Genomic DNA, 27,587 nt, shown 5'->3' with positions numbered 1-27,587 from the left:
ATTGGATGTCCAACATAACGTGTGTTGCTTTGTCAAAACCACCCCACAGTTTAATTTTCTTATTTAAGCTAAGCAACAACAGCTTTCACACTGATATCTTTAAAAAAATTAAATTTAATTTGAACTTAGCTACATTTTAAATTAAGTCATTATTTAATGCATAAATAAAGAAGCACATATATATCACAAATTTGTTTTTTTTTAAATATTTTGATAACTGGATTTCAATATAAATGGTTTATTTTGTAATCCTAAGTATTTTATTTTATATATTTAAATACATTATTCTGAGAAGAGCTCCATAGACTTCACCAGATTGCCAAAGGGGTCCATGGCGTAAAAAAGGTTAACAGCTCCTGCAATAGACAGAGTTGTCATGGGGAACTTACTGGGGGTACACGGTAATGACCCAAAGTCCCTTGCGTCCTCTAGCCGGCAGTTCTTAAGATCTACTAACAGTCTTTTGACGCACAGGAAAATCTGCGGCAAGCAGGGGTGTAGCAACTTTAGCCAAAGCAAAGTTCCATGTGCAGTGTCATCTGCTGAAGCAGAGTGTCACATGTTGTGCCCCATAAGACCAGATCCTGTTGCCATTGGCAGCCTCCAGTGAGGGTCCGTCACTCTCTGACTTAACATCAAAGGGCGATGTTGGCAGAACACTCAGTTGAGCGCCATGTCATACAGGAAGTGTCGTCCTGAAAGGCTGTCTGTAATTAACCCTGGCAACTGGAACCTACTGTGTTCACAGAGCTCCAATGTCCCGATGTGTGGCACTGTCAAAGCTGTATGGTGGTCAGCACATCTTGGCATTCGTGCTGAAGCACACGTGGGAAAAACATAGACCCAGTGGTGTCTGGTTCGATGCCTTGGGCATGAGTTATCTGAAGGTTCCACTGACAGGGCTTGTTGAGACATGGAGAGGAGGAACATTGCACCTCTGCCTGGCTGAGTGTAGACTATTGACTAATTTAGCAAGCTCCCTATAGTCCTTCATGTGTATTAATGAGAGTTATGCAAACTTGATTAAGCATTTGTTGCATAACAAATTCTTTAAAAATAAAACAAGGATGGTGATTTCCCAAGAGATAGCATATGGTCCATTACTTCTGAAGGCCTAGCGTCACCCAGGCTGGGCAAGGAAAGCAACTGTTGGTTGTGCTCATACTCAGTGCAAAAGTCTGTAATAAGTGAGTTTTCAGAGTGGCATATTTATTGCATGCAGGCAGGTCTTCTAGTAGACTCAACACTCTGGTTGTGGTGGAATTACTTAGCGATGCTACAACACAATAAAATTTGGTATTGTCTGCTGTGATTTCTCACAGCGCAAACAGGGCTTCTGTCTGCGCAAACCATGCTCTGGTGCAAAGATGAGAAATCTGCAGACGCTGGAAATCCAGGCAACACACACAAAATGCTGGAGGAACTCAGCACGCCAGGCAGCATCTATGGAAAAGAATAAACAATCGACGTTTAAAACCCGAAACCCAGAACGCCGACTGTTTACTCTTTTCCATAGATGCTGCCTAGCCTGATGAGTTACCCTAGCATTTTGTGTGTGTTCCATGCTGTAGTGTGCTGCTCCCAAAACTCCAGCAGCTTCCAAGCAATTGCATTGGTTGACATATTGTTGAGTAACTCTGGAATGGTCTGAGAATAAGGGGTCACCACTGTAGGATTTTGTGAATAAAACAAGCAAGAGTCATTCCATGTGCTTAAAAGCCGCAGCCCTTAACTTCCATTATGAACAAGCCAAAAGCAGATGCTTTTATTACTGACATTATTATGTCAGACACCATATCTTAAAGTGACCACAACTCAATGATAGTGTTTGTGAATTATGTAGAACGGTTTCTATTATGAACAATATTTGTCATCTGTCATCCATTACATTACCTTATACCACCATTGGGACAATTGGATGAGGAACAATCGTATAAAGCAAGGAACAGAAATCCTGAGGGGGGGTAAGAGTGATGTGGAAAGGGCTGTGGTTAACAAAGGCCTTATTTTGAAATCATCAATTCATAGAAAGTTACAGCAGGAAAAGAGGACTTTTGGTCTATATCAAGCACCCAATTTTAGTTTAATCGTATCCTAACCAATCTTATTTTCCTCACATACCCAACCTCACCCTTTAAAATTTTCAACCTATTGAAACACAAGGGACAATTTATAATGACCAATATATCTACAAACCCACAGATCTTTGGGATTTGCAAGGAAACCCACTTGATCACAGGAAGAACACATATGCTTAAGAAAAAAAACATTATGTGGTCAAAGCTTTGTAATTCTAAAACCATGCTGGAGGACAGAAGTAACTTTAGTAAAAGGATGGGAAAAAGGAATAAATGAAGAGGATATTAGAGAGGAAAAAACAGACAGCAACAGTTACCGTACTGTGAAAGTGCTCCAGCAACCCAGGAAAATAATTATCACTGGTCAGAAAAATAGCAAATTTGGCAGTAACATAGATTAAAACACAAGCCTGGAAAATTGCAGTCTGTTTAATCTAAAACAGCGAGGTGGATGGAAAATGGCACCATGTGAATGAAAACAATCAAAAGACTAAAAGGCAAAAACTTCCATGGCAGCAATGGAAATATCAATTAGGGTTGGTTTGGAAAAGTCAAGACTTACAGAAATCAAATTAACTATTTACAGGTGGTGAGGGCTGGAAGGCATAGTGGGAATGAAAAGGGATGTTCAGCTATTTCACCTTAACACACCTATGTGGAGTGAGGTCCTCATTCAACAAAAATGCCGGCAATCCTACCACTGGGAATGCTCAGTAGGTCAGGCGGGCCACATCTGTGGAGAGAAACAGGCAACGTTTCAGGTTGGTGACCCTTTATACGTAGACCTGCTTAAGAGTTCCAGCATTTTCTGACTTCATTTTGACCTGGAGTTTTGGTGCCGCAGGCATGGGAAGAGTATGTAGAGAGAAGTACTGCTAAGTCTGTAGTAACAAGTGGGTCACAGTGAGAGAATAGAGTCACAAATAATGGGTATGATTAGTTTTGGACTGGAATTACCTAAGCCAAATTAATTATATTTTGATCTTCCTCGCTTGCAAGTTCACAGTTGTTTGTTGGTAAAACATTCATAATAGCAACCAACACTGCACCCTGTATTTTACTTACCTTCGGCACCATTAATTAACCAGGTTAACCATTAAAAAATCTGTTTTCAAATTTCACTATAAGTCACCTATTACACTGTACAGCAATTTTTTTTCCAAAGTGTTGCTTCCTTAGAATTTTTTTTGTGGTCATGATCGGTCACTTGAAGCTGAACACAAATATAATCTCAGACTACATGTATCATGACGAAATTTGGAGAAACAATAAATTAACTTTTATTGAATGTAATACATTTAATTGCATAATGATGCTGACACTTTGCAAAAGTTCAACTAAGATAAAATGTTTTGTTGATGATTTTCATTTGTACTCAGTGTCTGAAGCTTCTCACTTAAGTGTCCAACAATAATCAGCCAGCATTGATGGATTCCAAGCAATGCACAGAAAATTCTGGAGAAACTCAGCAGGCCGGGCAGCATAGATGGAAAATAGTTGACGTTTTGGAACTATATCATCAGGACTTGGATTTCCAGCATCTGCAGATTTTCTCTTTTCTCTGAATTCCCGTTGCCCTGATACCATTTATCCATGACTGTAATGTCCAGGTGAAAACTTTCACCATGCTTGTCACTGACAGTGCCAAGATTTGCAAGGAAAAAGGTCTAAACGGGAATGTTGTACTTCATGACTTCATGACTTTGAATGCTGAAAGCATGTTGTTAATCAGCTGCATGTAGTTTGGTGCTCTATAGTTGCCAAATAAAATCTCAACACATCATTAAATACCTTCCATGTGATTTTCTCTGGTCCTACTAATAGTTCTCTGAATTGTGTCATTGATGACCTGTTTGAATTGTGGATCAACAAAAATGCTTTCCTTAATCTTGGCATCAGTTACTCTGCGAAACTTCTGTCTCAAGTATTGAAATCTTTCACAGAATTTTTTGTACCTGGTGACAGCAGATTCCATCGCTGCAATCTTGAACACAGTAATTCTGCTTTTGGCTTTGACAAACCCAAGTCTCTGACTAGATCATTTAACTCAGATTGTGTTAACAAATGAGGCTCACTCGACAAAGGTTTAAAATCTGTATCGGTGTCAGTGTCGTTTTCTATTCCTGGCTCATGCATCATGGCATCTTCATCTGCCTCCTCTAGACTCCATGTCTCTGGTGGCTTCGGCACTGGAAAATTATTATCATGCGGCACAGGTCTCATGGCTGAAGGGAGATTGGGATAATCAATGGATTTCTTGTTTTTAGCAGAGAAACCAGACACACTGGTCAGACAGAAGTAGCAGTCTGTCACATGATCCTTCTGTTCTCGCCATATCATCGGGACAGCGAACGGCATTGACTTCCGAGCGCCCCTGAGCCAGGCTCTGAGAACAACGGCGCAGGTTGCGCAACAAACGCGGGGAGCCCAGGCTTTGTCCTGGTCGCCAATTTTACACCCAAAGTACAGCTCGTAGGCTTTCTTAATGAGAGGAGTCATGTTCCGCCTTTGAGATTTCAGCGTATACTCACCACAAATATAACAGAAGGTATCCCGGCCGTTGCAGCATCGGCGAGCCATCGTGCCCCGGCACATACCCCGCCGCGGTGCTCGCAATGACCGCTCAGGGTACGGCGGTGCAAGAGGACGAGTCAGGGGGGCGGGGTTCCGCGCCCGGCGCGCGCCCGCCCCGTCGGTTACTGACGCCGCCCCGCGAGCCGCGACACGTGCCGCCAGCTCGCCCATTGCCGCGCCGATCTCCCTCCGTTTGTTTTCCTTCCCGCGAGGCCGAGTGGTACGGTCCGCGCGGCAGCCAATCAGCGCGCCCCGAGGTGGGGGGAAACTCTCCGGGAAATAATGGAAAGCGGGCGCCATGATGATTGTTTGCTTTTAGAACGGGCTCGCTGCTGGGTTTATAGGCGAAAGCAAGAAAGCTCTAGAACTTTTGTTATGTGTTCGCAGGTACAAAAAATGTTTCTTCTTTACTTCCAACATATTGGATTACGGTTTCATTAGTTCCCTGCTTTGCTTAATTAAAAGGTATTTATTGTAGTATGTAAACATATGAGCTCTGAATCGTGCGAGATTTTATATTTAAATTCAGAACTTCCAACTCAAGTTTTTTTTAAAAAATAACTTAGTTTTTTTTCAAGATCGTCAACCTCATTCGTTTTACTAGTGTATTGTATTTCTCTAAAAGTCTGTAGAATCTTGGTTCAATGGAAAAACTAAGTCGCTTCTTTTATGTAGTAAACGTGAGGCCTACACGTTGTTAGTACTGGGGAGCTTTTATTTGAACGACAGAGTGACCTAGCTTTGTGGCGGAAGTGTGTGTGCTGGTTTGATTGACAGGCGTACATGCCACTCCAAGGCAGGTCGCTCGCCAATGCGGTGAGCGGCGGGTTTTTCAGCACCAATGGCTGCAGTTTAGGGGCAGGACATCCGCAATGAAGGTAGGTTGATTTCGAACGTAGTTTTTGTTGCGTCCCAGTTTAATAATGGTAATACTAGGGATGCGTGATTTGTTGGTAATCAGCCAGGCAGCAAATTGTTATATTTTTCTGTGTTTTCTATTGCACTTCATACTATTGGTTGGTAAGTGAATGTGGTTAGTGTGTTAGAAAAGAAAGGTAGAAGAAATTATTACATTTGGGAGAAAATCATAGTTTTCCCGTGCAATTCTCAAGCCTTTGACTTTGCTACCACGTTTTTATTATTACAGTTAAGTTATTAATATAACAGTTAAGTTTTTAAGACTACGTGTTTGCTTCATAGACGCGCACTTCGAATTAGATAACCAATACAATGAAGAACTTGTCCTGTGTGTGCATTTTACAGTAGTAATCTTTATTTGTAATTCATAGTATTCTTTGACTGTAATCCTAAGGAAAATCAAATCTCCCCCCCCCCCCCTCCAGTGTTTATTTACTATGTGCATTTGCTCAATATTCTTTTGAGCTACTCTGGAAACGTGAATTACAGATCGAAATAGCTCTTTAGATATTAAGACTTGTAATATGTAAGAAATACTTAACCTTATGAGGTGTAAGCATAAAGTGCCATTCTTCCACGGGTTTGCTTTGTAGATTGGACATTTTAGTAATTTTGTTTTCTGTTCCCCATGTGTTAAAACAAAGTTCAAGCTTGTAGCCAGAAGAATTGGATTTTTCACTAATGAACTGAGTATGTTTGTATTGTCACTACTCACTTATGCTAATTCTTTGCCCATTTTCATATGTTCCTGCCACTAAATATCTATCTACTTAATGTTATCATTATCCCATTAATATTTCTGGATGGGTGCTTGAATTCAATGAACTTGTAGGCATATGGATCGACAACAAATACCTAACTCTTTAAGGCAGTGATTTTTTTTCCAATTTGTACTCAATATCTATAGTTACACTAAAGAGTAAGCTAAATTGTTTATCAAAGTATCAGATGTTAACAGCTTTAATTGGCTGTCCTTTCAACTGCCAAATGAAAACAAGGCAGAAAATTGCAGTGGCTGAAAAGTGTTGTACATGCACTTACTGTTTGCTTAGATTTTAGCAATAAAGATGCTTTATTCTTTCATCTCAGTTATAACTACTCCTACCATTTATCCCCTAGTAAAATTTTATCTGCACAATTTTTGTTGGAATTATGTTATTCTGAAACATTCCTCATAATAGTAAGCTTTCTCATGTGTATGACAGAGGAAATGTATTTTTAATTTTTATGCTTTCAGTGATTGCAAAAATGTCTTTTGGATGGAAGGGAAAGAGTTACAGGTGCTGAAAATCTGAATGAAAATTAGGAAATTCTGGAAGTACTCGGCAGACCTAGTATCGTGTGTGAATAGAGAAATGGCTAACATTTCAGACCAATGGTTTTTCACTTCTAACGAACTGTAAAGGAACCTTTAGGAGGCAGTGATCATAGAATGATACAATAAACCCTGCAGTTTGAGAAGGTGAAGCTGAAATCAGATGTATTAGTATTACACTAGAGTAAAGGGCATGAGAAAAGAGCTGGTTAAAGTTGATTGGAATGGAACACTAGTGGGGATGATGGCAGAACGGCAATAGCTGGGGCTTCTGGGAGTAATTTGGTAAGTACAGGATCGATGCATCCCAAATATGATTAAGTATTCTAAAGGGAAAATGACAACTGTGGCTAATGAGAAGTGAAAGACAGCATAAAAGCAAATGAGAGACCATATAATATAAAAATTATTGAGAAGTTGGAGAGTTGAGAAGCTTTTTTAAAATAAACTGACAGGCAACTTTTTTAAAAATAAAGCTCTGGGAGAAAAGATGAAATATGAAGGTAAGCTAGCCAGTAATATAAAAGAGGCTGCCAAAAGTTTTAGAGTAAAATAGGGGGAGAATGGCTATTGGAAAATTATGCTGGAGTGGTACTACTGCGGGACAAAGAAATGATGAACAAACATAATAAGTATTTTCATTTAGTCTTCACTGTGGAAGACATCAGCAGTATTACTTAAGAGAAAGTGCTTGGGAATCTGCAAAGTCTGAAGTCACCTGACCAGATGGACTATACCTCAGGGTTCTGAAAGAGGTAACTGAAGAGATTGTGGAGGCATTAGTAATGATCTTTCACAAATCACTAAATTCTAGAATGCTTCTGGAGGACTGGAAAATTGTATGTGCGTCGCCACTGTTTCAGAAGGGAGGGAGGCAGAATAAAGGAAATTAAAATCCTGTTATCCTGACTTAAGTGGTTAAGATGATGTTGGGAGTTCATTATTAAAGATGAGGTTTCAAGGTCTTTGGAGGCATGTGATAAAAATAAGCCATGGTTTCCTTGAGGGAAAATCTTGCCCAATAAAGCTATTGGAATTTTTTGAGGAAGTAGCAGGCAGGATAGACAAAGAATTGGTGATGTGTACTTGGAATTCCAGAAGGCATTCGGCAAACTACTGCAGATGAGGCTGCTTAACAAATTAAGAGCCTATGCTACTACAGGAAAGAATGTATAGAAGATTGGCTAACTGACAGGAGGCAAACAGTGGGATTAAAGGGAGCCTTTTCTGGTTGGCTGCTGGTGAGTAGTGGTCTACCACAGGATTTGGTGTTTGGACAGCTTCTTTTCACGTTATATGTCAATGATTTGGATGGCAGAATTCATGGCTTTGTGGCCAAGTTTGTATATATACAAAGCTAGGTGAAGAGGTAGTAGTGTTGAGGAAGCAGGAAGACATTGGGGGGAATGGGCAATGAGGTGGCAGATGAAATATAGTGTAGGGAAGTGTATGGTCATGCACTTTGGCAGAAGGAATAAAGTGTAGACTACTTTATAAATGGGGAGAAAATTCAGAAATCCAAGGTGGTAAGAGAGTTGGGAGTACTTGTGCAGGATTCACTAAAAGTTAGCTTGCAAGTTGAGTTGGTGGTAGGAACGCAAATGGAATCTAACATTCATTTCAAGAGGACTAGAATATCAACACAAGAATGTAATGCTGACACTTTGGTCAGATTGCACTTGGAGTACTGAGCCCCTTGTCTAAGAAAAGATGAGCTGATACTGGAAAGGGTCTCGAGGAGGTTCATGAGAATGATTCCAGGAGTGAAAGTGTTAATGTATGAAGAGTGTTTGGCTCTGGACCTGTACTCATTGGAGTTTTGAAGAATAAAGGGGGATCTCATTGAAACCTATCAAATATTAAAAGGCCTAGACATAGTGGATGTGGAGAGGATGATGGAGGCGTCTTGGACCAGAGGGCACAGTGGAATTTGTTTAGCCAGAGGGCAGTGAATCTGTGGAATTCATGCTGCAGATGGCTGTGGAGGCTAAGTCATTGACTATATTTAAACTGGACGTTGATAGGCGTCAAAGATTACAAGGAGAAGGTAGGACAATGGGGTTGAGAGACGGTCATTAGCCATGATAGAATGGCAGAACGGACTCAATGGGCCAAATGGCTTAACTCTTCTGTATCATATGGTCATGGACCTGAATTTTAAGTCTTGTGTAAATGAATGTGAATATTTCCAATTGATATTTGTTTAGGACTTTAAACATAGGACAATTATTAGATGCTTTTCAAATAAATATAAGCAAAGAGTACCAAGTTGGTCAGAAGAAGCTTGGTCAAAGATTTCTATTTTAATAAGCTTTTTAAATGAATAAGAAAAGGAGAGAAAAGGGATATAACTGGAGGTATGGCTTCCAATTGTGACAGTTGCAATTGGGCATGGCTAAGAGTTGAATGGATTGTTGGACTGACGACAATGAAAGAATTATAAAATTTGAGTGAAAATCAAGATATGTTTCATATTAGTCTGCAAGTATGGGTCTGATGGGTAAATGGGATTTGCTGTGAATTAGGATACAAGTAGGAATGTTTGGACAGCCTTGTGTTTACAAGTGGTGAAATGAGAGGCTGGTCAAGTGTGTTAGAATAGGCGAGACTGGATGTAATGCGGGTTAGCACAAGGATTTTGGCAATAAATGAACGGGCACAGAATGTTGGTGATGCTGTGCAGCAGAAATAGGAAGTCTTTAGTGATGTATATGGTTTGAAACCTAATTTGGGAGTCTCACACATTGAACCAGGTTAGTTGTATCCTCAGTTTTAGAGTTGGTTAGAGATCAGAATTTATGATAGATGTAGCAGGTGAGGTCTTTAATCTTGGTAAAAATTTGAAGAAATTGATATTTAATCAGCAATAGATTTTAGTTAAGCAGTTGAACATGGTAAAGCATGGTGTCAACTATAGGAATTCATAGTGATTTTGGATTGCATTGCCAAAGCGAATCACGTGGATGCATATGGAGGCATATAATAATTAATGGGGAGTTATCAAAGGTACTGTGGGAAAAGAGCACAGGGTTATGATTCCCTCCCCCAGCAATACTTGTGTAAATAAGAATGGTGTCAGTTTTTAACTAGCAAAATTGACTGCAGGGAGGTGTTGCAGAAAGTCGGTGTGATCAGCAAATTACGTTGTTCATGGATTAAGATGAAGAATTTGTAACTTTTGCTGTATTGAAAAAGGATCTGATCAGTGATTTTTTAAAATTTTAGCAAAATTTTCCCAAAGCAATATGCTTAGTGCCGGAAATATGAAATATAGTGGATTCCGGCTGTCCCAATTAGCTGAAGTTCCATGGAAATAGTTAAAAAAGTATAAGAAAGGAAAGCTACTGTTTAACTGAGTAAGAAGTTACGTATTTAAGTGGAATGCAGTATAAATTAGAGCTGTGCCAATAGTCCTACAGTACTTAAAAATTGTGTTTAGTTCCTAATAGTCATTGATGAAGGGGCTCATCTAGTGTATGCAATGAACAAAATCAGTGGAGAAATCTAGTGCAGATAATGGACTTCCTTCATACAATGCTATGATAATTGCATCCTCCAAAACTTCATTTTAATTGTAACATTCAAGATGATCATTGTAGTTCCTAACTTGTAGAAGTAATATGTAGTAGTGAAATTGTTTCATTTTCACTCCTGTTTGTTTCTGGCATCTCCAAGCCTTGAATCCTTCAAAATGCAGTGAGCTAACCAGTTCAGAATAGTCTTGCTGCGTACTTCTCGACAACTATCAGTGAACACAAGAACACACAACTGACATCATTTAAAAACTCTCTGCTTTAAGGACGGAGTGGCGTCTTAACGGCCACACAAGTGCGCATGAATGACTCTATTTAGAACCTGTTCTGCAAGTTCCCAGCCCCAATTAAGCGACACAGTATCCCAAATAAATGAACGGAATCCCGGCAATTTTCTCGGTTTGTTTTTGTTCAAAAAAGAGTATGCACAGATTAACCAATAGTCCAATTAACGAGAATCCACTGTAATAATAGAAATGCTAGAAAACTTAGTGTGTGTGCTGTGAACATAAGAATTAAAATAGCAGGAGTAAATCATTCAGCCCCTCAAAGATCATACCTGATCTTTTAACTGAGTGCCATTTTCCTACATTTAACATTATCTTTTGAATTCTTTAATCCAGAATATTAGCTGTGATTGGTATTCCAATAAATTTGAGGCTGTGGGATATACAATAAATTTAGAAAGAGAAAGGTAGTTGTTTACAAGTATAGAGGGGAATTTTGGGAAAGAAATTCTGATGGTAGATATGAAGAAAAGGACTTTGGACTTCCAATCAAAAAGTTAATACAATGTGCTAGCCTGCCAAGAAGGGCTGGTTAGTGCAAAAAGAAATAAAGGAGCTGGGACAGGATGTCAGGTACCAGGGGACATTGAAGTGGGGTTGAAAGAAAAAAGTGAAAACTTGTGCCAAGGCTGGGATGAAGGAGTAATAAAGGCAGTTGGCTATCATGAATTTCTTCAGCTGCTTGGAGAAAATGGGAGACAGTTTGCATTAAAGCATTTGGTGAGGAGAGAGAGTAGATGTCAGAGGCGGTTATCTCTGCACTCCATGATTATTCTGGAGTAGTTTGATTTTGAGAACTAGTTGCTTAATCTAAGTTTTGTCATGTTAAGGTTGAAAACACGTCATTTTAATTCACAATAAATGCTTTTTGTGGCTAATTAATGTCAGTGGGATCACCAGCAGTTTAGTGGTGGGTAAGTAGGGTTGTGTGCTAATGGGAGTACTCCTGATTGCTTTTGTGTGGCTTTTTAAAAATCTGGTTCCAACAAAATACAGCAGATTTCTTTCTCTTTCTCTGGTCTGCTATCAACTTTGTATTTCTGCTTCTTGAGCTGTGCTCTGGTGAGGAAACTTTTTGTACACTTTTGGAAGTTTGTATATTCAGTGCAATGTAGGTTTGATGTGAAGTTTCAGCCAGTTAGTCCTGTGAACCTTAAGACAAGTCTGCCCTTCAATTCTGGAGACCTGGTCTCTACATAGTACTCTAGATGTGGTTTTCTCAGAGGCCTGTTTAATTGCAGGAAAAAAATACTACCTCCCTTGGATCCCTTGAAATTAAGGCCAATGTCATTTGACATCCTAGTTGTTTGCAATACCACACATTAATTTTTTTTTAGCAAGGTCACCTAAATTTGAACACCATTCTGTGTTCCTTGCCATTTCACAGGGTTTTTCTTATCTGCCACCACCTTGTCTTCAAATTTCACCTGTGTTTCTGCATTGTCTTAGCTAAGCTTTTTTAAATGTAATCAAATTTAGATTGAGCTCTAATCAGTATATCTAAATCATTAATATAGATTATATATGTAGCTGATCCCCAACCAGTCAGTGTCAGTTAATACAGTCATCTTACAATTCATGTCTTTTCAACAAGTTTTTCTCATGACCTGGAAGGAGGCATATAGCTTGTGTTGACTGTCAGAATTTTCCCATCCATCGTGTTACCCACCTGTTTCACTGTGACCTAATTTCTCACTGACACGCACAGACCCACCACCACCACTACCCCCCCCCCCCCCAAGAATGTATAAACTATGCACTATACCCAGGAACAAGATTTAAAACCCAGATCACTTGAGCTAACCAGTACAGCAGTGCTACCTGCTGTCAAGTTGGCAGTTGTAACTTTTCTTTTGATCCTTTTGTAGGAGGTTTTTTTCACAAACAAGTTGCTATTATATAGCTTTGCACATTCAATATTAATTTTTTCTCAAATAGAAGGTCATGGTTGGTTCTTATGACCTTTTAGTAGATTTGCTATCCTCTAGGGCTATCAGCAGTTCTCAATCTGCATCTTTATTTTGATGCCCTGCACAATCATCAATAAAATCTTAATGCTTTGACCACACTGTGCATTTGTTTACTTATTTTGGATAACTCATCTTTGCTACACTGTTTTTCATTCTTTATCATGATACCATGGCCTTCAGTAAAGCAGTGAAATATCTTTTTGTTTCTTTGAACTCATTTTTTTTATCACAGTTTCTCTTGATTGGGTTTCACCCATTGGCCTTTACATTTGATTTTTTTTGAACTTCAATTGAATTCTCATGTTTTAGTGTTAATTCTGTTTCCAAGGATTGTTGTTCTCCCTTTGTGCCAAGATTCAACTCAATGAGCACATCTGTCCAAAATTTGAATAATCCCTGCTGAGAAGTTGCTTCTAAAATCTAACTTGCAATACTGGCCAAATTCACCAATAATAGTGTAGAGACAATATTGTAACCTACTTCCTTATTTTTAAGGTGATTGTATGAAAGTATGGGGGTGTGTCAGAGGTAAGTACGCAGAGTAAGGTGGGTGCACAGATTGTTTTGCTGGAAGTACTGATAGAGGCAGGTACATTAGGGATGTTTAAGAGACTCATATGGTATTAATGGCAAGAGTTGGCAGTGTGGAGGATCAGAGGGATCTTGAAGTCCAAGTCTGTAGGACGCTTAAAGCTGCTATGCAAGTTGACTATGTGGTTAAGAAGGCATATGGAGCATTGGTCTTCATCAATCGTAAGACTGAGTTTAGGAGGCGAGAGGTAAAGTAGCTATATAGGACCCAGGTCAGACCCCACTTGGAATACTGTGCTCAATTCTGGTCACCTCACTACAGGAAGGACATAGAAACCATAGAAATGGTGCAGAGGAGATTTACAAGGATGTTGCCTGGATTGGGGAGCATGCCTTACGAGAACAGGTTGAGTGAACTCGGCCTTTTCTTGTTGGAACAACGAAGGATGAGAGGTGGCCTGATAGAGGTGTGCAAGATAATGAGAGGCATTGATCATGTGGATAGTCAGAGGCTTTTTCCCTGAAATGGCTAGCACGAGAGGGCATCGTTTTAAGGTGCTTGGATGTAGGTACAGAGATGTCAGGGGTAAGTTGTTTTTAACTCAGAGCGGTGAGTGCATGAAATGGTCTGCCGGCGGCGGTGGTAGAAGTGGAAGAGATAGGGTCTTTTAAGAGACTCCTGGATGGGTACATGGAGCTTAGAAAAATAGAGGGCTATGGGTAAGCCTAGGTAGTTGTAAGGTAAGGACATGTTCGGCACAGCTTTGTGGGCCGAAGGGCCTGTATTGTGCTGTAGGTTTTCTGTTTCTATGTTTCTAAAAATGGAGGGCTCTGCAGAAAAGAAGCATTCGATTATAAAAGGTCAACATGACATCGTGGGCCTAAGGATGTGTACTGTTTTATGCATTATGATTAATGTTAGGCCTTGATTCATCCTGTTCATTACTTTATCTTGTGTTTAGTATCAGTTGGATTATTGACTTCAGAATATCCAAGGTGGTCAAAGGCATAGCAAGTGTAAAAGCCTCTATTTCTTTACTTTTGGAGTATTATTCCTTTCTTACAGAATAGCATGATTCCAGTTTACTAGGTGGCCAAGATTGCCTTCTAATCAATCAGCAAATGTCAGTGCTTCAGTTTTAAAATGATTATTGTTGTGTTCAAATCCATCTGATTTGTTAGCTTTCCCTATTTCTGTAACTTCTCTAGTCCTGTGGACATCATTGAGCAGTCCCATTACCAGTGCTACCAAACACAAACAAGCTGTCATTTCAGCTTGTTTCTTATGCGCTTTCCCAGTTTGCTTTTCATTGCCCTGTTAGTTGGCAGTGCCATCAACTCCCTAAAGCACTTGGCTCTGGAATTCCTTTCTTCAGCCTCTTGCTTCTTTTTAAGATGCTCCATAAAACTTAACACATTCACTACACTACCAGTCACTTTTCCTAATGGTGCTGCCTTTGTTGCCTTTAAATTATTTGCTACCAATCTTTTCTTGTAATCTTTTTGTCTTTCATGAACATCCTGATTTATTTTCAACCGGTTATCAGTCTGATGAACCCAAGCGCAAGATCACAACAGGGCTGTCATTCGATGGTGTTCCTCTTCCTGCAACAGTGGATGAGGAATATTGGATGGTCCTGGGCTGACAGTTGTCAGTTCTTTTGCTACCTTCTCACTCTTCTGTAACTGTCACTCATTCTGCTTGACACTCCTTGAATTATCATAACATCTGCCTTGTGTCCAATTTAATTTGTTCCTTTGGATTGGGTGACAGGAAGTCACTCACAATATTGTGTTTGTCTGGTTTCCTCAAACTAAGGAAAAATAAGGGAGTGCAATGAAAGTTCACCATATTGATTTCTAGGATGGGTAGTATCAGATTCACGTGTAAAGCTTAAGCAAATTGAGCTTGTATTGAAGAATGAGAGCCAGTTGCATTGAAAATGGCATTCCTAAGAGGCTCAATAGGAGATGTAATGACAATGTTTTTTTTCCTCTTGGAGTACCTAGAGCCAGCATCACATTATCACAGGAAGACCATTCAAGATTGAGGAGAGAAGAAATTTCATTCGGGGTATAGTGAATGTTTAGAAATTTCTTCCTAAGAAGGCTATGGAGGTGCAAATTGGCGAGTGTCTTCATGACAGGTGGACGTTAGAAGCAGAATCTAATTTAATATCATTGCATTATATAATGTGAAGTTTGTTGTTTGGCAGCAGCAGTATAGTGCAGGCATAAAATTCCCATAAATTACCAAATAAATAGTACCAAAAAATGGAATAACAAAGTAGTATTCTTGGGTTCATAGATTGTTCAGAAATCAGATGACACAAGAAAGAAGCTATTTCTGAATCATCTGTGGGTCGTCTTGCTTCTATACATTATCCTTGATGGTAATAATGAGTGAGGATCCTTAATGATGGATGCTGCTTTCTTCAGGCTCCGCCTCCTTGAAGATATCTCTGGTTGTACCCGTGGTGGAGCTGGATGAGACTACACCCCTCCACAGCTTCTTGCAATCCTGTGCATTGGAGCCTCTACCAGGCTGTGATGCAACCAGTTAGAATGCTCTCCACCAAATATTGGATATTAAGGAAATGAAGGCATAAGAAATTACAGGAAGGTGGCACTGAGATAAAAGATGAGGCTTAGTTTTATTGCAGAGTGGAATAGGCATGAGGCATTAGATGAGCTATTCTGTTTTCCTGTGTACTCTTAACTTTAATCAGTGTCTGAACTTGAAAATGTTGACACAGTTCTGAGTATTTTGACAGTGTACTTGTATTTTGGAACCTGTTATAAGTAAACATTAAATTTGATTAAGGTAATGCATTTTTGATGGAGGTGCTGTAAATCTTAAAGAAAATGTAATTGAGTAAAATATTATTTGAAACTGCATCGTCAAAATTCTACTTTTTGTTGCATGCTGCTATAATAGGAATTGGAACGTCCTTGTTTAGGCAGTGAAAAGATGTACACTTTTAGGTATCAAACTTTAATGAAGTACCGTTAGAATGGAGGTGGAAAGTGCATATTTAATCTGAATTTTTTTTTACTGAGGGTGGTAGATTTTTGGGGTGGGGGTGAAATGGCAAGTTGTTTACGTTGTACTGAACTTTCTATCATTAAACATTCTGTTTATTTGGTTGTACTTTTTTAATGAAATGCATACATTGAATAGATGGCCAGTGTCATTTACTCAAAGTTGAGTAAATGACACTGTCATATTAGAGGGTGTGCGTTTACGGTGAGAGGATATGTTCAAAGAAGCCCCTGCCCCCCTCATTCTTCAGTCCTGATGAAGGGTCTCGGCCCGAAACGTTGACTGCTCGTTTCCGCGGATGCTGCCTGAACTGCTGAGTTCCTCCAGCTTGTTTGTATGTGTTGATTTGACCACAGCATCTGCAGGGTACATTGAACATTGACTTCTCTAACTTCTGTTAATGCTCCTCCTCCCCTTCTAACCCCATCCCTGATATATTTAGTTTTTTTCCCTCCTTTTTTTCTCTGCCCATCACTCCGTCTGTTCTCCATCTCCCTCTGGTGCTCCCCTCCCCCTTTCTCCCTAGGCCTCCCGTCTCATGATCCTTTCCCTTCTCTAGCTCTGTACCACCAACTCTGTACTCAACACCAGGTCCATAGCAAAGAAAGCCCAGCAGCGTCTCTACTTTTTGCGAAGGCTGAGGGAAGTTCATCTCCCACCCCCTCCCCTCAATCCTCATCACATTCTACAGGGGTTGTATTGAGAGCATCCTGAGCAGCTGTGTCACTGCCTGGTTTGGAAATTGCACCATCTCTGATTGCAAGACCCTGCAGTGGATAGTGAGGTCAGCTGAGAAGATCATCGGGGTCTTTCTTCCTGCCATCACGGACATTTACACTACACACTGCATCCGCAAAGGAAACAGCATTATGAAGGACCCCATGCACCCCTCATACAATCTCTTCTCCCTCCTGCTGTCTGGGAAAAGGCTCCGAATCATTTGGGCTGTCACGACCAGACTATGTAACAGTTTCTTCCCCCAAGCTATCAGACTCCTCAGTACCCGAAGCCTGAACTGACACCTTGCCCTATTGTTCTGTTTATTATTTATTGTAATGCCTGCTCTGTTTTTGTGCACTTTATGCAGTCCAGTGTAGGTCTGTGGTCTAGTGTAGCTTTCTGTTTTTTTTATTATGTAGTTCAGTCTAGTTTTTTGTACTGTGTCATGTAACACCATGGTCCTGAAAAACGTCTAATTTTTACTATGCACTGTACCAGCAGTTATGGTTGAAATGACAATAAAAGTTGACTTGACTTGTATCCCTTTTGCCAATCACCCTTCTGGCTCTCAGCTTCACCTCACCCCCTCCAGTCTTCTATCATTTTGCGTTTTCCCCTCCCCCTCCTACTTTCAAATCTCTTCGTATCTTTCCTTTCAGTTAGTCCTGACGAAGGGTCTCGGCCCGAAACGTTGACAGCGCTTCTCCTTATAGATGCTGCCTGGCCTGCTGCGTTCCACCAGCATTTTGTGTGTGTTGCTTGAATTTCCAGCATCTGCAGATTTCCTCGTATCTTGGAATCTGCCAGGGATGGTACTGGAGGCAAATATAAGTGCATTTAAGAGGCTCTAGATCTGCATATGAACTTACAAAGCTATATTGGCTTTGTGTAGGTTTAGTTAGCAATTTAATAATTAGTGTAATTAGTTTGGCACAATGTTGTGGGCTGAAAGTCCTGTTCCAGTGCTGTAGTGTTCCATGTATTTTGATGCAAAAGACATTGGTGAGGATGGGAGCACTGTCTACTAACAAGAAATCCATTCCTCGAAGGCAATTTGTAAATTTCATGAGGTACAATTTTTTTGAAAAACTATTAACCTTTGTGGTTTGGATAGACTGTGGTATTTTCCTTTTTAGAGATATAGCAAAGTACCAGGCTGCCCAATTACACCCATGTGACCAATTAACCTAACTGGAGCACCCAGAAGAAATGTGCGTGGTCATGGGAAGAATGTACAAATTCCTTACATAGTGCAGAATTGAACCCAGATTGTTGGTGCTGTAATAGCAATGCTTATGTGCTGGCCCCTCATGTTTGTGTACTTTAGTCTACTGGCACCATGGTGGTTTCTGTTACTTCAGTGTTTTAGAACAGCACAGGAACAGGCTGATTGGCCCACAAATTTGTGCCAAGCCAATTAAATTACTTATCACAAAGCGCATCTCTTCTGTCCAGATCCTTCCATTATTCTCATTCTAAATGCCTTTTCAAAGTCTGTAACATTTTAGCCCCTGCCACCAACCCTGGCAGTGTATTCCAGGCACCTACCACTTTATTTTTACTTTGCTACCCTCAAACCTAATCATAAGGTCCAAGGGGGCACACACCACCACTAACCCGGGGCGCAGCCTGATTGACCCTGGCCACACTCCCACAAACCCGCAGCCACTACACTACCCTGTCTGCCAGAGCCCTACATGCTCACCACACAAAACTCCACAACCTGATCTCTCCCAGCCCTACCCTCAAACCTAATCCTAAGGTCCCGGGGGCACACCGTAGGCACGCCCCGATTTATCCTGGCCACATTCCCACAAACCCGATGAGGGTAGGAATGGCAGGTGTGTATGTGGGGCTGGGAGAGGTGGGGTTGTGAACTTATGTGTGGTGAGGTATGAGGTGCAATGGCGGATAGGGTAGTGTAGTGGAGCCAGTTTAATCTGGCCCATGCCTTTCATTATCATGGTCAGACACCACTTGGTTTAACAAACCGGGTGTGCACTGGGACACATCAGTAATGCAACCACGGGTCATTGGGTGTTTTGGGTCTTTAATCATTACACACTCTCTGAGGCAACCCAGCCACGGTTGATCAGGCCTGGCTTGTGTTTATCCCATGGACCATTATAATGAGAGACATGTAATTCTGAGGGTAATTATCTATTTAAGCATCATTACCTGTCATCTGTATGCCTGGGATTGCATGGGTTAAATTGAGAGTGTTTTCTGGGGGTTCCGTGTCACTCCACCTTGTCATTGAGTTTAGAAGTGACTTGTTTTCCATAGACCCAGCTTGGGTTTAACTTGGTGGTTCTCTCTCGCCTTTTGAGTATCTCGGCTGCCAATTGACCAAGTTTTGGGTGGTGGGTGGGCATGCGTCTCTGTTGTCAAAGGAGATGTGAGGTGCTCATTCTCTGTGCTAGCTTGCAGGTCACCCTTGGGCAAAGTGTAACATTTGCTTAGCCCCTCAGATCAGGGTCATGTGAAGCCATGTGATGGATGATCGAGTGAGCAGCTGGTGCATGTCACAAATCCTGGTTATGCGACTGCTGACTCCAAGCAGGCAAACTCAGAAGAGTATTGATAATGGATGAGGTCACCCGTCTTGCTCAGAAGAACACAATGGCAAGCCACTTCTGTAGAACAACTTGCCACAAACAATCATGTCAAAGACCATGATTGCCCACTTCATATGACACAGCAAATAATGAATGAACAAATAGACCAGGTTAGGGCTTAAGTTAGTTGGTTCCTTTTGCACAGCACTTGAGCCTTCGTTTGTTACATCTGTAGCTTGGAGCAAGCAGTTTGGTATCAAATCAAGATCTTTGTCAGTAAAAACTTCTAAAAATCCAATGGAGAGAATTGACCTGTTTTGTATAATTTTGCCAAAATAAGCCGTTCTCACTTTGCATTATTCTGATTCTCATGCATGATAAATTGTATTTTCTTTGAGAAGATAAAGATCTTTAATTTTTTGTCACGTTTCAAAATACCAAAACATAAAGTGAATGCATCATTTGCATCAATAACCAACTTAAAGTCTGAGGATGTGCCAAAAGTAGCTTATAAGTGTCGCCATGCTTCTGGTGTCATCACAGTGTGCCCACAACTTAATGATTTATTAATCTGCAAGTACTGGGAATGTGGGAAGAAACTCACCCAGTCATGGGGAGAACATTCAAACTCCAGAGACAGTCGTGGGAATTAACCTTCAGTTGCTGGTGCTGTAAAGCATTATGTAAGTAAAGTACTATGTCCAGATAGACCAGTTGAGCAAATCTTAAATCAGATAATCTGTTCACTAATCCCACATTCTGGAAGTTGTGCTTTAATAAGCATACTTCATTATATTACAATTTCTGACATTGCAGATATGATCACAGTTCGCTAAAGGGGAAATTGGGTAAGCATTAGTTTAATATATACAGGTATTAAATTTGAGCCTGACCATCAAGTTATATCAAAATTACATTATTTCCATTTTCAGGGGTTTGTAACTATACTTGCAGGATCATATGATTTTTTTTAATAGGATGAGGCATCAAAACAATGAAATTATGCCTGTGTTTGCATGTTGTACTACCAAAAGATTAGAATCTGGGCCTTTTCAGCAACAGCATAAATCTTTTTTAAACTTCTCTTGTTAATCCATAAAATAGTAAATCAATTACTGGTCAAGTTGGCTCTATTTTGGTAGGATGAACACTATCAAGTGCAAATCTACCTGTATGAAGAAAAGCTTCAATCATTAAAGATTTTGCTATATGTTCGCAAGGCCATTTAAAAAAAAATTAAACAAGACATGCTGGTTTAACTTCTTACAAGCCTAGAATGTAAAAATAGTAAAGGTCCTGGAGAAGGGCCGAGTAGTGAAGAGTTCAATGATAGTCATACAGGAAAGAATGAACAGGCTGGCTCTCTTGATTTAATTGTGCCCTATAAAATTTATTAAGGATTTTGATAGAGTGGGTGCAGGATAATTCCAGTTGTGGAGAAGAAAATACTTGGAGGCCGTCAATATATGGTAGTCCCAAGAAATCTCAAACTTAGTGGTGCCAATATAGAACAACAAAAGGAGTGGATGAAGGAATAGTAGAGTAGGTGGGTGAAGTGAATGAACAGAGGTTACTTCAAGTGTTTGAGGAAAGCTGGAAGGAAGTTACCAAATAGGAAGAAGGTCATCAAAAATTATAGGGCATCTTGATTAGCTAGGTAAGCGAGCTAAGGATTGGCAAGGCATAATTGAACTGGGGAGAATGTGAGAAGATTTGAAGGTGCTACCATGACTCGAGGGTGAGATTTTTAAGAAGTTGCCTGAGGGGTGAACTTGCAGCAATGTATAAAATCATGAAGGGACACAGGCTTTTTCCCAGGAAAGAGGAACTACAGTGCCTTGAGATAGTATTCAGCCCCCCTCCCCCCCAACTATTTTCACATTTTACTGCCTTGTTTGCTAAATTTAAAATGTATTGAAGTAGGTTCCTTTAGCTAATTTACAAAACATTGTGCATCATGTCACATCAAAAGAAAAAGATCCAAAATCAGTCAACAATTAAAAACCAAAATTGTGAGGCTAAAAAAGTATTCATCCCCTTTTTAATTACTACACTAACTTTCTTCAGGTGCAATGTACCTGCAATGTATCAAATCTCCCAATTTCCTGTTGCAGAAAATTGAAGGATCACTTGTTTTCAATGAATTCTTTGGAATAACTACCCCCTCGCTGTAAGGTCTGACAGTATAATAGATTTTCAACAGACCAAACCAAAATGAAGACAAAAGAATATTCAAGATATGTCGGGGAAATGATAATATGGAAGCACATATCTGGGGAAGGGTACAAGACCATTTCAATGGCACTGAGCATACCTTGGAGGCCAGTGCAGTCTATCATGAAATAGTGTGAAACTTCAACCATACTGCATTGGTCAGGCCACCCCTCTAAACTTAGTTGCTGGAGAAGACAAGAGAGACTATTATGTGGCAGCAACTGGAGATGAAGTTCATGGCTCCACAGTCTCTAAACTGGGGGAGTAAGTTTGTCTTCCAGCAGGATTCATTCTCCTATGGGCATACTCAGCGAATCTGTAGAATTGTCACTATAACAGGATCAGTGAATGATCAATCAGAGTGCAGAAGGAAGACAACAAACTGCTACTTATATTTACATTTGCCATAAATAGAGAACATGAGATAAAGAGATTGTTCGTAAAGTGAGATCATTGGTTGTGGGAACGTTGCAGTTGATGGTTCAAGTGAGTGTAGTTATTGCCCTTTTATTCAAGAGCCTGATGGTTGAGGGGAAGTAACTTCTTGAACCTGGTGGTGCAAGTTGTGGGGCTCTTGTACCTTCTACCTGATGGTAACAACAAGAAGAGAGCATGGCCTAGGTGGTGGTGGTGGGGAGGGGGGGGGGAGATCTCAAATGATGGATGGTGCTTTCCTACACCAATCCATCTAGTTGTTCTCAATTTTGGGAGGGCTTTATCCGTGATTTACTGAGCTGAATGCACTATCTTTTGTGGATCTTAAAAGGCATTGGTGTTTTCATACCAGGCCATGATGCAAGCAGTCAATACACTGTCCACTACACATCTATAAAAGTTTGTCAAAGTTTTAGATGTCATATGTAAAAGACATTTGGATCAATACATGGATAGGAGGGGTTTGGAGAAATCTTGGACTAGCTTGGTGGGTAATGAAGTCAGCATGAACAAACTGGGCTCATTCCATACCATGTTACTCTGGCTCAAACTGAGTGGAACACCAGCTTGTTGACATGTTATATAACAAGGAGTTTTAGAAATAATACCTTCTGAGATCCGTAACCAATAAAAACAACAATGACTAGTCTGGTTGGGAGTGGTAAATTAACAAACTGATTACTTTAAAAAGCAGTTCTTTTTTTCCCCCATCTCAGAAGATTTCATTCATCAGAAGTAATGGCTTGGGAGGTTTAATGTTTGCTTTAACTTGCTGACGCCTGAGTGCACCAGTTTGGGGTTGTGACTAACTGTTGCTGTTTATCTGTGTCTCTGACCATTGTTATCTGTGAAGTTGAGCAGTGAATACTGGTGGCTTGCAAATTGTCAAGGTTACTGGACGAAATCATCCCCAGGGCTAGAAATAGCTCATGGATTTGTATGTTGTGCATAATTGCAAACATAGCTGATTTGTTTTCTTGAAATTGGATATTTACAAATCTATTAGCTGTTTGGGCACCCTTGCCAGTATTGAGTTATTTTTAACTTAATTTCATGTAATTTATCAAATTGCTGTGACTAAGCTTAGACTTTTTTGAGTATCTGTCCAACGATAGAAACTGGTGCATTGCAATGGATAAATTGCATTGTTGACCAGAAAATTTGAACTTTTAAAAACTTAATTTATAAACTTAAAAGCAGGATCATGTGCAGAATCATGTTAAATATTAATGACCATCTTTTCTGTATAAAGTATCTTGATTTATACAATCTAACCAAAAAATTGATTATAGTTTTGGTTATATGCATGCATTGATCTAATCATTATTGGTAATTCATAACTTCTATTCATCTTTCATTTCCCTCTATTTAAATTTGGGCCCTTAAATTGCAACATCAGTAACCTCTTACTTAACAGACACATGACACGTGGATAACTGTTCTATATTGTGCAATCATTTCCCTTTCAGTTTTTATATAGGGTTCTTAACGTTGACTAGTCACATCTTGAAGGTTATAAATTTTGGTAATTATAATAATTGTATTAATCATTATTTTCAACTTTTGAATCGTGTGGTGTGTCCAATAAATGAATCCAGACTGAATGGAAATTGGGGCTGAACAAGATAAGTGACAAGTTGATAGCTAGAATGTAAGAAAATCAACCTTGTATTTGACCAGGATGTCAAAGTGCACTTCAGTACAGAAATAGGCCCTCTGGCCCAGTTAGTCTGTGCTGAATTGGTATTCGGCCTAGTCCCATCAACACGCACCCTGACCATTGTAGTTCAAATCTCACCCATGTATGTATTTATCCAAACTCCTCCTCAATGTTGCAGTCAAACCTGCATCCACCACTTCCTCTGGCAGCTTGTTCGACACTCATGCCACCCTTTGAGTGAAGAAGTTCCCCCTCCTGTTCCCTTAAATGTTTCACTTCTTACCCTTAACCTATGACTGAGTTCTAGTCTCAGTGAACCTTGGTAAATGCAAGCAGGCTTTTTACACTATCTATACCCCTCATAACTTTGTATACCTCTGTCAAATCTCCCCTCATTCTCACACACTCCAGCGAAAACAAGTCCTAATAACTCAGGTCTTCAAGTTCCAGCAACATCCTTCTAAATTTCTCTGCACTTTTTCAAGATTGTTGATATCTTTCCTGTAGGTAGGTGACTAGAAATTCATGCAATTATCCAAATTTGGCCTCATCAGCATCTTGTACTACTACAACATAACATTCCAATTCCTGTACTGAGTACAGGTGTCCCCCGTTTTACGAATGTTCGCTTTATGCTACTTCGCTTTTACAAAAGACCTATATTAATAATCTGTTTTCACATTGCAACAAGAATTTTCGCTTTTACAAAAAATTTTCCCATATAAATCAATGGTTCTTCGCTTTACACCATTTCAGCTTAAGATAGGTTTCATAGGAATACTCTACCTTTGTAAAGGGGGTGACACCTGTACTCTGATTTTTGAAAGCCAGTATACCAAAAGTTCTCTCTACGACCCTATCTACCGTGACACCACTTTCAAGGAATTATGGTCTGCTTCCCAGATCCCTTTGTTTTACCACACTCTTCAATGCCCAAATACTCACTGTGCAAGTCCTACCATGGTTTGTCTGCATTAAGTACCATTTGGCATTTTTTCCAGCCTATTTTTCAGCTGGTCCAGATCCCACTTCAAGCTTTCAGTCTTCCTCACTGTCCACTACACGTCAGATGTTGGTGACCTCAGCAAATTTGCAGATTCAGTTTACTATGTTATCATCCAGATAATTGATGTAGATGACAGACTTCAACAGACCCAGCACTGATTCCTGCAGAACATCACTAGTCATAGGCATCCCGTCACAGATGCAACCATCTACTACCATTCTCTGGCTTCTCCTGCACAGCTGATGTTGAATCCAATTTACTACCTCCTCCTGAATTCTAATCAACTGCGCCTTCTTGACCAGTCTCCCATACGTGACTAACAGGAAATGTGCAGGTGCTGGAGATCGAAGCAACATACACAGAATGCTGGAGGAACTCAGCAGGAGGCTATGGAAAAGAGTACAGTCGACGTTTCGGGCCAAGACCCTTCTGGACTGGATATGTGCTTTAACAATGGCAAGGCCTTTAACAATGCTCACTGCTTTTTCTTCATGAACTTTCCTCACAAAATTCTTTAAGATTGGTTAGAAACACAGTGTACCATGCACAAGGCCATGTTGATTATTCCTTATCAAGACCGGTCTATCCAAATACTAATATACTGTCCCTTGGAATACCTTTCAAAAATTTTTATCCATGAGCCTGTAATTTCCTGACTTGTTCTTAGAGCCTCTGTTGAACAATGTAACTACATTTGCTATCCTACACTCCTTGGGCACCTCACTCGTGGTTAAGTACATTCTAAATAACCCTGCCAGGGCCTCTGCAATTTCTGCAGTGGCATCCCACAAGGTCCGTGGGGACACCTTGTTGAGTCCTGTGGACTTATCCACCCTAATTTGCCTGAAGACAGTAAGCACCTCTTCTGTAATCTATATATGGTCCATAACATCACTACTGGTCTACCTCAGTTTAGTAGACTTTGTGTCTATCTCTGGATTAAGTACAGATGCAAAAAAATCCATTTAAGATCTTTCCCATGCCTTTTGGCTCCATGCATTGATAACCACACTGATCTTCAAATGGATCAATTTTATCCTTTGCTACCCTTTTGCTAGTGAGGCTGTATAAAGCAGTAAATTGTCCTTTACTGTCAGGTCCTGCAAAATTAGGTGTTTGCTGGTTGCACCGATGCACTGAATGAGTTCAACTGACATCCAATATCAGGTGAGGTAGAGTTGTTACCATGTGATAACTAGACTTCCTGTATCCCGAGGCAATGCACTGAGAATATCCTGGCAGTTTAATGTTTTTTTTAATGCCTCTGATAATGAAACTTAATTTTAATTTTTTTATCTAAAATGCATTTGAATGCAACATTAAATAAAGCATTTTTCTTAATATTGGTAATTCTACTTCAATGAGATCATTCATTATTCATTAACTGGCAACCTTTTCAACCCCACATCCACTATCTTCAGATCATACTTGATATGTATCAAAGTAGTAGCATGGGGTTAGTGTAATGCTATTACAGCTTGGGGCATCTGGGTTCAGAGTTCAATTCCAGTGCACTCCATGAAGTTTGTATATGCATCTCAAGAGTTTACTGGGGATGCTCTGAACAGTCCAAAGATGTACTGGTTAGTAGGTGAATTGGACATTGTAAATTATCCTATACTTCAGCTAAGTTTAAATAGGTTGGGTGGTGCGGCTCACTCTGCTCTGCATTCCTAAATAAATAAATACAAGATTCATCTCAGTCCTTCCCTTAGTGAGTCCACTACTGAACTTACCGTTGAGTAAAGTTTTGAAGTATCTTGCCTTCAAATGGTCGTAGATTTTCATGTTTGGCCACCCATATGTGAATTGTGAAATGGAATCCCTTTGGAGCTGTTGGTTATCAATTCTTGCTGAAGAATTATTTGAGAAGGGGAAGCAGGAGGAAGCTGGTTAAAGGTTGTGTAATTTAACCTCTTGTATATTTGCTCCATTAACATCTTTTTTGAAGTTCCAATAATCTAAAAATGTAATTGGGTATTGTGGACTTGCAGTATCAATCTTGCTTGCTGGGAGAAAATTTTAAATTAATTGAAGTATTGGAGAATCTATGAAGCAATGCCCATGAATGGCAAATGAAATGGAGCTTTTACTATTCATCAAGAAGTTTTCATTTCATTCTTCCCTCTTACCCTTTCTCCTCGCCTGCCCATCACCTCCCTTTTTCCATGTCTTTACATCGCCCATTGTACTCTCCTATCAGGTACTTTCTTCAGCTTGATAGCATGCTGGAAGATGTTATCACCTCCAGCATCTCACTTTGTTCCTCCTCTCTGGGTTTCACTTAGCTTATGGCCGTTCTCCCACTTCCTTGTTCTGGCTTTTTCCTCCTACCTTTCCAATCCTGCTGAAGGACCTCAGCCCAAGATGTCAATTGTTTATTCTCCTCCATACATCCTGCCTGACCTGCTGAGTTCTTTCAGCATTTTGTGTTTGTTCCTCTGGATTTCTAGCATCTGGTTTTTGTATTTTTGATGTTTTAAATTGGGTGTTGGAAAGAATATGATTTTTAGAGATTGACCAGTAATGAGTTTAATAGAACAAATATACAGACTCAAGTTGAACTCACACTGCAAGGAATTTTTTATAGTTAAGTTCACTTCCACCACATCAAGGGATAACGTTAATTGTTGCCTTCTGTAGTTGAAGACTTTTGGACAATAAAGAGATTTGCACATGTGAGAATAATGTGCTGTATATTTGTACATCAGTACTTTAGATGCAGGAAAAGAAATTTTAAAAGAT

General features: G+C 40.0%; 2 protein-coding genes across 8 annotated transcripts in view; one reads left to right on the top strand and one right to left on the bottom strand.

Annotated features, from left to right (window-relative positions):
* LOC132405489 (uncharacterized) overlaps positions 1 to 4,952 on the bottom strand; it is a 57,587-nt gene extending 52,635 nt beyond the window's left edge. The window contains exons 1-3 of one of the 5 annotated variants that reach the window (XR_009515893.1): positions 4,610 to 4,952; positions 2,730 to 2,811; positions 335 to 356 (exon numbers count right to left, since the gene is read on the bottom strand). Coding sequence is in view for 2 of the 5 variants with exons in the window: in XM_059990337.1 (XP_059846320.1) it covers positions 3,999 to 4,303; positions 4,610 to 4,952 (648 nt within the window). In the remaining 3 variants the exon portion in view is untranslated. Of the gene's footprint in view, positions 1 to 334; positions 357 to 376; positions 2,812 to 3,334; positions 4,304 to 4,609 lie in introns of those variants that run through there. The other 4 variants (XR_009515892.1, XR_009515894.1, XM_059990338.1 and 1 more) reach the window with 4 other exon arrangements.
* Positions 4,904 to 27,587, top strand: part of LOC132405486 (CCR4-NOT transcription complex subunit 6-like) — a 68,380-nt gene continuing 45,696 nt past the window's right edge. Inside the window, exon 1 of one of the 3 annotated variants that reach the window (XM_059990321.1) lies at positions 4,904 to 5,039. The gene's annotated coding sequence lies outside the window, so the exon portion shown is untranslated. Of the gene's footprint in view, positions 5,118 to 5,565; positions 5,673 to 27,587 lie in introns of those variants that run through there. The other 2 variants (XM_059990323.1, XM_059990322.1) reach the window with 2 other exon arrangements.

Source organism: Hypanus sabinus, chromosome 15 (genome assembly GCF_030144855.1).
Source record: "Hypanus sabinus isolate sHypSab1 chromosome 15, sHypSab1.hap1, whole genome shotgun sequence".
In the NCBI taxonomy this organism is placed as follows: domain Eukaryota; kingdom Metazoa; phylum Chordata; class Chondrichthyes; order Myliobatiformes; family Dasyatidae; genus Hypanus; species Hypanus sabinus.
The sequence above is the reverse complement of the archived record's forward strand: the minus strand, read 5'-3'. Positions and strand labels throughout refer to the sequence as shown.